This window comes from Carassius carassius, unplaced genomic scaffold, assembly GCF_963082965.1.
Source record: "Carassius carassius unplaced genomic scaffold, fCarCar2.1 SCAFFOLD_64, whole genome shotgun sequence".
NCBI lineage: Eukaryota > Metazoa > Chordata > Actinopteri > Cypriniformes > Cyprinidae > Carassius > Carassius carassius.
Window position 1 is genome coordinate 578,452 of NW_026775161.1, and position 15,338 is coordinate 593,789.

The window sequence follows — 15,338 nt, forward strand, 5'->3', positions numbered from 1 at the left end:
TAAAGACACAATATGTAATGTTTCACTGCTAGAGGGTGTGTATTCAAAGCCAAGTGACTGAGTGTGGAATCATGGGAGTTATGGTCTTCATCCTCACAGCCGATGCAATCCGACAGGACTCGAGCAGAAATCATGTTCATGGATGAGCTAATGAGTTATTAACGTAGTAGAATGAAGCAGGATGAGGCTGAAAGCAGTCGAAGCGAAACGAGGCTCGAAAGCAGCAGAGCTTTTATCACACTAGACACGTTTAAAAGTTCTGTTATAATGCTACTGTGTGGTCATCACTTGTCTATTAATACACACAGCATATTAAAGCATCTTTGGTGTTTTCTTTTGTTTTGAGGGGTTATGCCATCATTGACAGGTGACAATAACACTATGGACGTGTCACTAGATAAAACTGCTTATTTCTCTGGATTTAAACATTCTTCGAAACATTTAGGATAATTTAAGTACACCAAAATATATAACACTGTTCTAGTGTTTTTTGGATATTTTAATGAAAAAAAACTAATGAACATATATAAGACACATTCTTGAGTTCAAAAGCAACATAATTCAGAATTCACTTTAAATTATGAGGGGGTTTAACTCGGCAAACTGAGAAACACACTGATTAATCCCGAACAAATATCAAGGCCAAAAGCACTTCACATTAATGTTAAGTATCATCAACTAACACTGAAACATGTTTACAGCATTTACTTACCTAACTTAAAGTTGGTTTATAAATGGACTGTTGTTTATAATTGTTAGCTAATGGAACTGTACGTTAGTATATGCAGAAGTCAACCAAAAAGAAGAAAAAGTGCTGTAAAAGCTGTTAATATTTTAGTTCATGGCACTTAATCCACAAACCAACGTTAACAAATTGAATCTTACTAAACCTAAAAAAAAAAGTTACATTTGAAAGGATGTGACTCAGTCAGCACTGAAAAAGTCAAACTATATTTAAAGTAGCATCAGTTTTCCGTCTCTTTGCTGAGTGCTTTAGGTATCAGATCAGAGCTGATAGCAAATCATCATTAAACCTGAATCGCTCTGTGATTGGAGATGAGAAGTCACCAACACAAACCACTGGATCAACATCAATTACAAAAAGCATCACAATGACAGACGCGATTCGGAAGAAATACTGCATCAAATGTGAAGATACATTAAATGGTACTCCATAATAATATAATATAATATGTATGTAGTCGAACATACATCACAGGAATGGATCATCTAACCCTGAATGGCAAACACTAGACTCCTTAGCTGAAGATTCCCCGGGGAAATAAATCTCTAATGCAGAAACTAATACAGAACTCACACAACGACTGCCGCTTCCGTTTAACGAGATTATTCCCGCTGTGTCATTCGCAGAAAGTCAGGGCCAATAACTCAAGTTTCTGCCCACAAGCTGCTTTACAGTTTCTCAAACACGTTGACACGGAGTGAAGGAAACACATCACATTCTCAATATCCTCTTTCTCAAAAGGACAAACGTTTCCTGCAGTCACAGCGGCGCTGCATTGGTATGCTGCTCTCAGATTAGCCGAGAGCCAAGCGGTATCAAACTCTCCACGACTTCCGGCTCGCATCCCAACACAGAAGAGAGAAGACTATAGAACAAATGCCAAATGGAGTTTATAACCAACTTGAAGAGATTCAGAAATTACATAAGCTATTTACATATTTCCCACAAGACAAAAAATAGCAACACTTTAATTCTGTTCTTCATAACGTGTGTTTCATTCTTAAGCATCAGTGAATGCTTTTGGTTGTGTTTGAATCTCTCAATCGCCTTCGGTGTGAAAGCTGTATCTCAACATCACGCATTTACTGCTGGGTAGGGTTCAAATGTGCAGAAGATTTAGGAAAACCACAGAAAGTGCAGGAGCTACAGTTACTGTTTCTGAGGAGCAGTGGACAGTTGAACTGCTCAGGAGAGAGAAGGGAGTCATGAAGAAGAGATCAGAAAACACACACAGCATCAGAACCAAGAGCTCAGCACCATTGTGTGTCAGTTCAGTTATTACTGTGTCTGTGAACAGAGGCAGAGATCTGTAAAAGAGCTTCACCACAGCACCACTACATACATACATTTTTTTTTTAAGTACGTAAATAACTTTATGTTCCCTCTAATTTCCCTAAATGATAAACATGCAGCACATATTCAAATGTATATAAAGTGAGATAATTTACTGTATAAACATTTATACACATTTATATTTGTATAACGTGCTAATTACAGTTTTGATCACTGTGCTATTGTTCTTAAAGGGTCAGTTCACCCATAAGTGAAAATGAGCCGATAAATTACTCACCTTGATGTCATCTTAGGTGTATATCCCATACGGAGAGGTAATATATAAAGTGAAAGTGAGTGAGTGATGTGACATTCAGCCAAGTATGGTGACCCATACTCAGAATTCGTGCTCTGCATTTAACCCATCTGAAGTGCACACACACAGAGCAGTGAACACACACACACACACACACACACACACTGTGAACACACACCCGGAGCAGTGTTCATCATTTATGCTGCGGCGCACGGGGAGCAGTTGGGGGTTCGATGCCTTGCTCAAGGGCACCTAAGTCGTGGTATTGAAGGTGGAGAGAGAACTGTACATGCACCCCCCCCCCCAATTCCTGCCGGCCCGGGACTCGAACTCACAACCTTTCGATTGGGAGTCTGACTCTCTAACCATTAGGCTTAACCATGTTAAGCACCGTTAAATATATTGGAATATATTTAGAAAATATATTTTAAAAATACATATGTTGCGTGTGTGTTTACATAGGCTATTTGTGAAATTATATTCATGCCTCATATAATTGTTTAATCCGTGTGTTTTTACAATGCAGCAATGCATTTGGTTTCTACACTGTTTACCATTTTTAAAGCTAAATTGTATGTATATATATTAATACTGATATGATTTAAATGATGTATGTACATATAGGTAAAAATTTTTATATATGAATCTAACATTTTTCCTTAATATATACATTTATGTGTGTGTGACTATATATGCACATTATAAATAAACACAATACACACATACTGTATAGTACAGTATGTAAACATAAACAAAAAAACGTACTTTAAATTTATTTTGAATGCGATTAATCACGTTTTATTGTTTTGCAGCCTATCAAAAGTTTCCAAATACATTTTAAAAATTGCTAAATTTGTTGCTAGGTGCATTTGTTACTACAGTTGTCAATTTGGCCACAAAATTGTTAAGTTGGCAACACTGGCCATAACTCAGAAATGTAACCAACAGAAAGACATGAAAATTTAAAAATAAAGAACTGGCTGAGATAATGGGCTAAGCGCAGATGAGGTGAGATGAGGAGGAGAGATAGAGAGAAAGAAGACAGGAAAAGAGAGTAAAAGCAGTGGGTTTGGAGGAGAGAGTAACAGATGATGAGTATAGATGAGTGTAAAATGGATCTCGTCCAAGAAACTGGATTGCTTTCTGGAACTGAAGACAGCGAGCGATTGGGAGAGAATTGAATGAAACTTTCTTCAGAAGAGAACAAAATATAAGAAGCAGTGATTCATCTCTCTTAGAACAGCATGAACCGTCTAAAGGGCCTAACACAAAATGTTCAGAAGTGTCCATTCAGAACAGCAACAAAGAGATTGAGAAAGTCCAATCAAACCAGCACTGCAGTCTGTAAGAGTCAAGGGTTCTGTAGCATGACCATTACAACAGATTGAACGGCATAAACAGAAGAATGAAACACGGAGCAAAATGAATGACCCTCATCTGAAACTTTTTCCTTGGATGCATCCAAACCAAGGCAAACACAAAGAAGCTTCTTACCTTCTTTGCAGTATTTCCCTCGGAAGCGTGTGTGGGAGCAGTCGCAGTGGACCTCGCCGAACTGGACGCTGCAGTATCCTCCGTTGAGGCAGGGGTTCTGCTTGACGCACAGATACTCCAGATCGTTATGAATGCCGTTGCTGTTGAGAAGAGTGGGAGGCATCTCGCCCACCTTCAGATTGGAGATCAAACCCATGAACGGAGGCTCGTACTTGACAGTGCTGGACGTGAGCGCAGAGAGACGCACATCCGGTGGGATGCCCCCCACGAACAGGTCACTGACGACCGCCATCTCCTTGCGCTTGGAACGCACCTCCGCCACTTTGGTCTCCCCGTCCACCATCAGCATGGTCTCGCGGTAGTTGCGAGTGAGCAGCACCATGTGCCAGCGGTCATCGCTGATGCGGGTCTCCATCTGGAGGGCGGCCGGCTCGGCACAGTGGATGGCGAAGCGCAGTTGCAGGTGTCCGCCGCCAATGGTCAGCTCCAGAAAGTCACAGTTCCCGCCGTCATCCAGGTACAGAACCAGTGCCTTGCTCACGTTGGTCTTCAGGCTAAAGCTGAGCTCCCCAATGGAACCGGCCTCCCAGCGGGCGTAGCGAGCCCACTGCCCCGGGGCCCCGCCAAACTCCAGGGCCCCAGCCGACAGAAAGAGTCCGGCCAACAGCAAGGGCCACAGGGGCCAAAGAGAGGACCAGCACCCGGACTGCATTTCACCCACCCCGATAATACAAGCTCAGAAACCTGCTCTCGACAGAGCTGAGATAGCACTCAGAGTTTCTCTTCGACTATGATTGCAGACAAGGCCAAGGCGGGCCAGTCGTTCAATTGTTTTCTCTCTTTTCTGGGCCTGTCTCCACTTTATCCAGACTCTATCCGTAGTCTCTCCATTGGTCGGTGCATCGGGCACAGGCAGGGGGTGATGAGGGATCGATGGGGATTCCTGCTCTTTAGCCTTAGCTTGGTTGCCAATTTAAGTTTTCTCTGAGAGGCTTCCAATTGAGGTTTCAAAGCACTGTGATTCTTGGTTTCCTTCAGGCTGATGCTGAGAGGCGTGATGCAGCTATCTTGAGTCCTGTGGACCACAGGTGATGCTCATGGCTCAGTCTTTACCTGCGGGTCATTTGTCCATGTTCATCCAAATACTTTTATCCTACATGAGAAATGTTCTACTGGCCTCCAGATTCCGGCCTTCTCCAGAACTGCAAGACAAAAGGGAGCATTTGATTAGCTACAGCAGCATACTGAATACAAACAGACAGGCTTTTGGTTTCAAAAAGGATATTCATTGACAAACACGATTGACAAATGCCTAACACTGTGCAGACACTGATATTTGAGGTTTGTGCGGGCATCCAAATAACTGCCTGTGGTGTTTCAGAACTATTAGCTGTGAAAATGACCTGCTACATGCTAAATCACACAGTCACCTTCAGGAAGTGTGATACGCTGCCGTTCGCCTGTGTGAACCAGCCTTCAGAGACCAGCAAACTCAATGCTCTGACTTAAAACTGTGAAAATACCAAAGTCATATTTCAAAGAAACAAAACACAAGAGAACACACAAACACTCAGCCAGACCTTCACCATGACACTCGGTTCCACACACTGCATCGTCTCTCATTACACTGATGTATCTTAATGAAGATCTGTGCTGAACACTGATGGTCATATTACGGCGCTGCTCTAATCTCAACTGAAACAAAATGGAGTCACTGTCTGGAAAGGCAGATTGCTCTTGAACCCGTCGGCCTACACTAAGACCTGCCCATTATTTCTGAAGAGAGAATTTAACTGCCCGCATGAAACGCTCACAATTAAACACTCGTCTTCCTCCACCAGATCTCTCGGCTTAGCAGATCTGCCCTTCTTTAGAAGGGAGCTATTCCTCAAACTTTAACTGCTTGTCATCCTCCTCATTTGCAAGTCTCTGAGAATAACAGCATCTTCCACATGAATAACTGAATGAACAACCACTAAGAGGTAAATGTTTAACTTTACTGAATTAGACCTCTCCCATCCTTTCAACCACACCCCCTCAGCAGAAAACACCACCGTCTAAGGACATACCTGACAATCGGATGTGGACAAATTGATTGACAGGCATAATACGCTGATTATCTCCTTCAATCAGAAGTGTGTGCATGAGATTATTCTGAAAGACGATGTCCTCACATAGCAGAGATCACACACACACACACACACACACACCACAGAGTCTGACGTTAACTTCAGCTTAAACATCCTAAAATGTAGTTTTAGTGTAAAATTTAATTATAAATGCTGCAAACGAGTATGTTAATATTGAGCGACCACACTGAATAAATCTCACAAGAGAACTCGGAGCCATGCTTAATACCGAGCCATTTATTAAAGGGTCAGTGATTGTCAGATGATGATAATAAGCCTCTTCATGCGTATGAATATATAATGTCCACTTCAGAAACAGCAAAGCAGTTATTCAACATCCACGTGTCCCATGGGTCACACCACTGAGTGTGTGTGTGTGTGTGTGAGAGATGTGCTTGTTGAATCTGGTGTCGGCAGCACTAGGACGAGTGTTAATGTTTGTTTTTGCGCTTGGGTAAGTTTGTGTGTGCATGTGAAACTTAAACACGATCTATCGGGTCATTTTATGCTTGGCTGCTCTGGTTCTTTCTGTGACCGGATGGGCTTTCTGAACTGTGCCATCAGGTGCATGGTGTGCACTTCCTCTTCCACAGGAAACACTGCTTGACAGAGGTCATAGAGCTGTGTTGACCTCTGACCTGTAACCTCGTTGTGCTGCATTTCAGTGGCTTCACTTCTTAAGTGTTATGCAGTTTTGCTTATTTCTTTTTACACCATTTCAATTAAACTGGTGCTTTGGCAATATAAATATAAAACCCCTCTCTCTACATATATATATATATATGTGTGTGTGTGTGTGTGTGTGTGTGTGTGTGTGTGTGTGTGTGTCTGTATATAGCATGACTGTGTCATGTTTGTCTGTGATCCTCAGTTGTGTGTCCGTCACTGATGCCCTCTGTAGTCATTTCTCTGTCAAACAGCTGTAACATCATCATTTAACTTCATTAGCTTCATTTAAATATCAGCTCATTAAAAATAAAACCTCCTAGAACAGGCGTCTGGTGCGATGTTCACACAGTTAAAACTGACATTCATTTACACCGAACAAACTCCCCCAGAGATCTCAGTGTTACACGTGCTGCATGTGTTAGAGCTGAACTCTCCGTCTGACTTCACATCATCTCCAGCCTGTTCACTTCAGTGTGTCTGTAAAGTGCTGTTCACACTATATAACAGTACAGAGAACTGAGCCACACACCTCCAGAGAGCAGCCAAAAATCCCTGAGAGGTTCAAGTAGATGAAGATCAACCCCCAGCTGGAGGAGCTTTCTTCCCCCTCAGAAAATTATCCAATCCAGACAAACACAACGACATTTGAAGCAGTTTATGAGCTTCATCACATTCTGATTTTGGGGATTTCAGGTAAATGATTCTGTACATCATGAGAAAACAAAGTAAACTGCTGCCATCCACTTAAACAGAGACAGTCTTCAAGAACTCTTCTGAACAAGAATACGATTCAAAGGGGACCACTGAAATCTACTGTTCTTACTTTAAAATGCACAGTTTTCCCCCAATGTGCCATGAAGCGGTTTCCATGTGAGTCTGTGACAGAGAACGAACACACACAGTCCGTCAGCGAAGGGCAATTCAACTGAAATCATCTGCAGAAAATGATTCTGTATTACTAACTTAACTAAAGTGTCAAAAAGCAATTTGCCTCCCACACACCAAGAGCCTCAAATCTGCACTTTATTAGAGCGGCCGGACTCTGGTCTGGACCAGATCTGTTTTGGCCACTGGTTCTCACAGCGACTGATCGGATGAGAGGCTGATGGAAAAAGGAAGAGACCGGAAATATAAGAGACCGGAAATATAAATGGGAGCAGGAGAATGTGACCGATATGAGCATGATTTTAATGAGCTTCAGTACACAAGCTGCCAATCGATTAATCAAATTAATTAATCATGTTACAATTAAGGGTGCTTTCACATCAGCAATTCTGGTGCGCACCCGGATTCGACTGACATCAGAGTTCGGTTTGTTTGGATGATGTGAAAACTGTTTTCCGAACTCGGGCGCGCACTCTCGGACCGTACCAGAGTCCGCTTGGTCTGGGGTAACGGTTGCCAACCGTTCCGTATAATACAGATTTGTCTCGTATTTGACACATAAAAGTCTTGTTCCGTATTGAACTGATAGGAAAAGCACTTTGTTCCGTATTTTTGAGAATCAATTCAGTGCAAATCCATGACAGACACACACACATAGATTCTAATATATGTCAGACTATGAAAGAAGACATTTGTAGGCTATGATAAAAATAAAAAAAACCTGACGGTGCGGTATATAGGCCTACTAATTTCTCCCCGTTTGTCTATGATCATTATAGCTTTTTAACATCTTGGAACATCATCAGAGAATGATCTTTTAATTTGTCGTTTCAGTCATTGTGAGTCACGTATCTTAGCAACGATGACGACAAGTGACAACAGCGGGAAATGTAAAAATGACTACCTCCGAGCAGCCGGCGAAAAAGAAAAGAGCACAAAAATATAGAATTGAATGGGAAATTGACTAACCCATGGCTGGAATGCGTGAGGGACAATGAATACAAGGCCAATTCAGTATTCTCAAAATTAAAAAGTTCCAACAGTGATCTCCTCACATGCGCATATTGTCCATAAGACCATAAAGTATGCCCTGGATCAGCTCTCAGTCGACATAGATAATGTAGTTCTGAAGGTCTACAGTTTATTTTCCATCTCTGCAGAAAGGAGAGAGTCCCTGAAGGAGTTCTGTGCCTTTTGTGATGTCGAGTTCCATGAAGTCATGCACCATGTGGTGACCAGATGGCTGTCACTCAACCCTGCAATCAGTCGCCTGCTCCAGAACTGGACTGCTCAAGTCCTGTTTCATTAGCATGGGTGTTGACTGTCCGAGGCACCTGCAAACATTGATGAAATTAACAAGCAATGCTGCTGGCGTTGAGGACGACGAGCCTGATCTTGTGGAGGTGTATCTCCTCTTTTGTAACAACATCCTGACCCTCTTTGAAGAAGTGATCAAAAAACTGGTGAGGAATGACACCACATCAGCTGAACTCTATGCCATCATGCACTCTTTTCTGACAAAACTATCTCAGAGAAGAGATGATGGGTTCTATGGCGACATAACTAAACAAAAGCTTCAGCGTCTCTCTCCATCTGATGCTGATGTTGCCAGACAGGAGTTCTTAAAGACTGCCATTACATACATACAAAAATGGTTAAATTTTTCAAAAGACAACTGCCTTTTCCATCTACAGCCCCTCTCTTTGACATCTGGGAGGATCTCTAATGATGGCATGGAGAAGATCATTGAGCAGCTTCACCTGGTTAGCAGGCAAAACATCTCCATGAATATGCTTTATGAGTGTGTTACTGCCAACAACATTCTAAAGCATCTCACAGAGCATGATGACTACGTGTCCAAGGGAACAGCAGAGAAGTGGATAGCAGTTCTACAAACATCCTTGCTGTGGTGTCCTTTGTCCTCAGCATCCCACCTTCCACTGGGTATAAGGAGAGGGTGTTCTCGGCAATGAAAAATAAATGGTCAGATGTACGAAACAAATGTTCAGTAGGATTGAAGTACACATGGAAAAAATAGTTGCACGATGTGCTTAGTCTGGAGGTCAATTTGTTATTTTCTTTATTAGCTGTTGTTTTATGTATTATTGTTTTGCACTGGAAAGAAAGTTAACTATAATGGAAGTATACATTCTGCACTACACTTCCTTAAAATGTTGTCTAATTAAATTAAAAATATTATTTTTTGCACTGGACATTCTAGAAGTCTAATTCTATTGAATAAGTTTGCACAAGGCTACAGAAAACTGTTGTGTTTATTTTTCTTCAAATGCAGTCTAAGCTGATGAGTTTTGAATGTTATATGTTGTATTTGTTTAAGTTAAAAATAAAACATATTATAAACTAAACAAATCCATGGTTCATTGCTGGCAAAATGATCATGATAGCCTTTATATTTCACATCTATGTGGTTCAGTCTTGTATATTGATTAGGCATACCTTGCTATTCTATAAATATATTGGCCTAATAAGTTGTATTATAATATGCTATAATGTATGAAATATATTTATCTAAATGAATCAATTAGTTTCCACAATATTCACCAGAAGTCATCATTTCAGGGGTTATTTTTCTAAATTTTCATCCGTGGGGGCATGTCACCGGTTCAAAAACTTCAATATATAGAAGTGCAGAAAGCAATGTTATGCATTTGCCGCTTCCTCCTGCCGTTACTAAGCAACGGTGTAAACAGCTGCTGGCTTGATGGCGCAAACAACCGCAGTTCAGACCCAAATAACATGATATGAACACAGTCCAGCGGGGGAGCAATCGAACTCGGGTTCGGACCAGGCAAGCCAACCAAGTGTGAAAGCACCTTAAATCACATAGAGAGAGAAGCCCATAAATGAAGGCCATTTAACATACTATCATGGCAGATGAGTAAACCCCTGAACAAAAAATCATCAATTAATTTCCCATCACTGATCATCAGTCAATCAATGGCCTTCAGTCGGCTGTGATCAGATCAATATGTCAGAGGTTAGGGCCATTCACAGAGGAAGTTCTCAGCCGCTCCATCTGTTTTTACATTAATAACGTGTTAGTTTTAAACAGTGTAAGATACTCTACAAGTCTAAATTATTTTCACAGCACTTTTCTTGTTTTGTTTCAAATCAGCTTAACATCAACAAACAAGATGTTAATGTTTATAATATCTTAGTACCTTCATGTCATATAGTCACATTTAGCTGGAAAATAACATGGTTTATATTTTGCGACAAGCCAACGAGCAGTTGAGATTTGTAATGTAGTGTATATTGCTTTATACTTTATATTGTGTGTAATGTTGATAAACTTGGACACACTTAAATATTCAACTTCATATCTACACACAGAAAAAAAGTGGTTCTTCAGTGGTTTTCTGGGGCACATCCAGGAAAGTGCAGTACATCACGAGTTAAACAGAGAGAGTCCACCGAAAGACCACAATAAACCGCTGTAAAGGAGAAAATCTGCAGGAGGCTTTTAGACTGAAAATGACACTTTATTCAGGGTTTCCAGAAGCTTTATGAAGGTAAATTAAGGCTTTAAGGCTTTTTTATGACCAATTAAAGAAATTAAGGGATACATTATAGGAAACACAATACATAATTAGTTCTCTAAATGTGAATGTCGAAGAAGAACAGCATGGGTGTATTAGCAACATTTCAAAGTTGAAAATGCAACTTCAAATCAATCCCAACGACTTCTTGATTAATTTTACAAATAGCTTAACTAGAATATGCAAATAACGTCCACTGAATATGCTGAAAAGAAAAAAAAAATGCAAAAACAAGTCTTTACAGCCTCATTTTGCATCTCAAGTAAATGTATCTTGATTATGTTTAGATGTTTGTTCTTGAATAGAAGACCAAAACAATCATTGAATCATTGAATGATGCATGCACTGCCAAAAAAATGACGTGCATTAGTCTGCCAGTTATCAAAAAAGGCAGCGGCTATTTACACTAAGTGCAAATATCTACAGTATAGATTCTATTTATACTATGTTAAAATAGCAGGAGTTTCTGCTGTTTATACTACTTACTGCAAATAGTGCCAATTATCTGCACCTCAGTATTGTAGTACACTATAAATCAGTATGCAATAATAACTTATTGAGTGTAAATTTAATGGATGCCACCTTATTGGGACAATAAAGCCCTCCCTATGTCTACCCTTAACTTTTTCATTATTTACTTAATTTTCATTGAAAATAAATGCTTTTCTGATGTGATTTAAAATTTGAAAAGGGAGAAAAAATTTCGCCAAAAGGCAGATTCGAACCCGGGTCCATCACGTCACACTGTGTACGACACACTGCTTGACCTTCTGCACCACTGGAGCTGACTGTCAGGTACTGTCTTGACTATCCGAAAATAACACGTTTGGTGGACAATATGTATGTTTGCATGAATAATAACTGATAAAATTATCCACCCCATAAATATAGTGTTAACAAACTTTGATGCAATAAATAGGGTATGATTTAAAAATGAGCATCCCTCCAAAAACATATACATTTCTGTCTCTTTTCAAGTGTTACAGTATATAATTAGTTGTATTTATAGGGGTTATTATACCACAATTCTATAATAAGGGGGTATTTACAGAAACCCCCTGGATCTCACTAATTTTCAAAGCCTTGCTACGGCCATGATTCTGACACACGATAATGAACTGATGCCCAAAATGCAACAGGACAGAAACACACAAACTGTGACATGACACACACCGATGCTGAGTTTGAGTATATATATTTCCCATATTAATCATCCTCTACCTGTGTGCCTCTTTAAACAATGAGGAAAAAAAATTATATATTGGCTCATCTAATGCACGATCATGTTCGGTCAGTGACTCGGGTTCAGCATGTGTTCCTGCTGCGCTGACCCTGCTTTAATCCAAGCAGCAACCTCCCGCTCTCTCTCGTGAAGCCCATACGAAAGTGACTTAACCTGTAATTCATCGACTGGCTGCAAAAGAGAGTCAATCCAATATACTCCCCATGCTAAATCTTTACAGCAGAAAAAAATCATGTTTACTACCTGGTTAAAATACCTATTTTGGTCTATATAGCTAATTTGGCCCTTGACAACTGTGAGGGGGGTCATCTTTTATATTAAAGTTCTGCATAATTAAGGGCGGGGCCTCTTGAGTGACAGGTGGATTGCCGCTGCTGTCACCGCGGTTGAGCTTGATGGGAGTGGTTTCTGGAGCCAGCTCCCGCCTTTTGGCCATTTTCAATTATCCAGCATTGACTCGTGGTGCTGCATGCCTGTTCAGACGGCCGGCTCCGCCCACCTTTGGCTTCAAAATAACTCTTTGGAAATCTATGGGTCATGTCATGGGCACACACGTTCATGTTTTTACACAGTCTATACTATAAACCATGAGCTCCAGTGCAACGCATCACTTCCTGTCAGAGGAATGGAGGAGCACATGAAGGTCAGAGGCTCCACACAACACTGTGCTGATAAGACTCTCCCCGGTGTATCTCTCATCACAGCGCTGATAAGAAGCTCTAGGGCACTACTCAGGGGACGAGGGGCCTGACCTTCAGCGCTGACGTGTGCCGCTATCTGCGCTCAAACTCCAGTGTGTCTGGGTGGGATCGCTGGACCTGATCTGAGGCCAGCCGTGGGATCTGCTTTATAAACACAGATCTCAGGTCAGAAACTATTCGTTCAATCATGTGAAGCTCCGCAGGGCTTCAGCGCCGCTTGTAATCTCACAGCAGAAAAAACATCTTTAACATATCGCCTACAGTCGAGCAGAAACATCTGAAACAACAAAAACAGTGTTCCTTAACCATACGCCTGTGGGTTTAACCTCGAGCTAATGATGTGCATGTTTAGGTGTGCATTTAATATGCATGCTAATTAACATATTTTGTGTGTTTTGTGCTAACGGCGATCTGTCATCCAGCAGCAGAGGAACACGACACCTTTGGACAGACACGCACCTTTCAGCTAAATGTTTAACCTCCTGTGTCTGAAGATGTTTGTGATTCAGTTGGATTCATTCGGACAGTTCATTTACACATTGCCTCATGTGCAGCAGTTTCTCATGCAGATATGACAGGAGACAAAAAGAGCACTGGATTATCTGGATATTTACCTATTACCTTTCCAATGTAGGAAACTGAACTCAAATTACTTCTATCATTTGTCCATGATAAAGCAGTATTTTATTGAGCATGCAGCTTGTGAACGACTGTTGAACACAACTGATTTAATTCCCAAACGACATCAGAATATGAGCACTTTGTTAAAGCCCTAACTTCTTTGCTCACTGTTAAAGATTCTTTAGATTTTTATATTTATGAAAGTGACTGAAGACACAATTTTTTTTGGTTTCAAATTTCACAAATTTATGGGGAGAGTATTTTTCATCTGACATTTTCAAACACAATATTTGCAATCTAGAGAAGACGCGGCCCCTGATTCTCTACGTTTATAGAGAAATGCTACTGTTTCTCTGCACAGCTCTTCACTCTGTTACACAGGTAATATTCAACAAGCGTTTCATGAAGCATCATGTTCTCGGACCTCATCCGTCTTCATCAATACAGATGTTTGTGACAGAAAACTCAGATCTGTTTCTGCTGCATATGGAAGCCTGAACACGTTCACACCGTCGCATCTCTGACGCTCACATCGTCCCTCGGAGCCGCGGCGAGGCTCCTCCTCTCATCAGGCCGCAAGGCGTCTCACCAGGACTATAATCACTTCTGCCATATGGCGCTCGGAGGTAGCGGGGCAGAAGTTTAATGCGCTTGAGTGAAAGTGGCTAATCATGGCTGTAAATCTGGGCTAGCATCTCATGCTATTCAGATCAAGCTTGGCCCCGCCGATCATTACCTTAGAGCACCGCTTGCATATTTTCTCTCTTCTCGCTCACATTCCATCTCTCAAGTCAATATGTTTATCAAATCAGCACTGATTACTTCTGCTGTTAATAAACCCTTTTTGAGGTGCTTTTGATTAGCCAATAAAATGCAGCACGTCTCCTCCACTTTCCTGTTACATTTCCACTCTTAACAACGCCTCTGCTGCGCTTTCTGCCGTAGAGCGAGTGTGTACTTCCTGTTGAACAAGATCCTCAGAAAGACTGAGTGAAACACTGCCTCTCTGTGGAGCCCATGGAAGCGTTAGCTTTAGCACTGCTAATACAGGAGCACTGGACGAGCACATGAGCACACAAGCATACACACAGCGTTAGCTTTAGCACTGCTAATACGTGAGCACTGGACGAGCACATGGGCACACAAGCATACACACAGCGTTAGCTTTAGCACTGCTAATACAGGAGCACTGGGCGAGCACATGGGCACACAAGCATACACACAGCGTTAGCTTTAGCTCTGCTAATACAAGAGCACTGGACGAGCACATGGGCACACAAGCATACACACAGCGTTAGCTTTAGCACTGCTAATACGTGAGCACTGGACGAGCACATGGGCACACAAGCATACACACAGCGTTAGCTTTAGCACTGCTAATACAGGAGCACTGGACGAGCACATGGGCACACAAGCATACACACAGTGTTAGCTTTAGCACTGCTAATACAGGAGCACTGGACGAGCACATGGGCACACAAGCATACACACAGCGTTAGCTTTAGCACTGCTAATACAGGAGCACTGGACGAGCACATGGGCACACAAGCATACACACAGCGTTAGCTTTAGCACTGCTAATACAGGAGCACTGGACGAGCACATGGGCACACAAGCATACACACAGCGTTAGCTTTAGCACTGCTAATACAGGAGCACTGGACGAGCACATGGGCACACAAGCATACACACAGCGTTAGCTT

The 15,338-nt window shown here is 41.6% G+C and overlaps 1 protein-coding gene across 7 annotated transcripts in view; it reads right to left on the reverse strand.

The window, feature by feature from the left end:
• LOC132137490 (neurexin-2-like) overlaps positions 1 to 5,025 on the reverse strand; it is a 430,743-nt gene extending 425,718 nt beyond the window's left edge. For all 7 annotated transcript variants that reach the window (XM_059547511.1, XM_059547513.1, XM_059547509.1 and 4 more), the window contains exon 1: positions 3,828 to 5,025. In XM_059547511.1, the coding sequence (XP_059403494.1) occupies positions 3,828 to 4,539 (712 nt within the window). In that variant the 5' untranslated portion in view covers positions 4,540 to 5,025. The remainder of the gene's footprint in view (positions 1 to 3,827) is intronic.
• Positions 5,026 to 15,338: the final 10,313 nt, after the last annotated feature.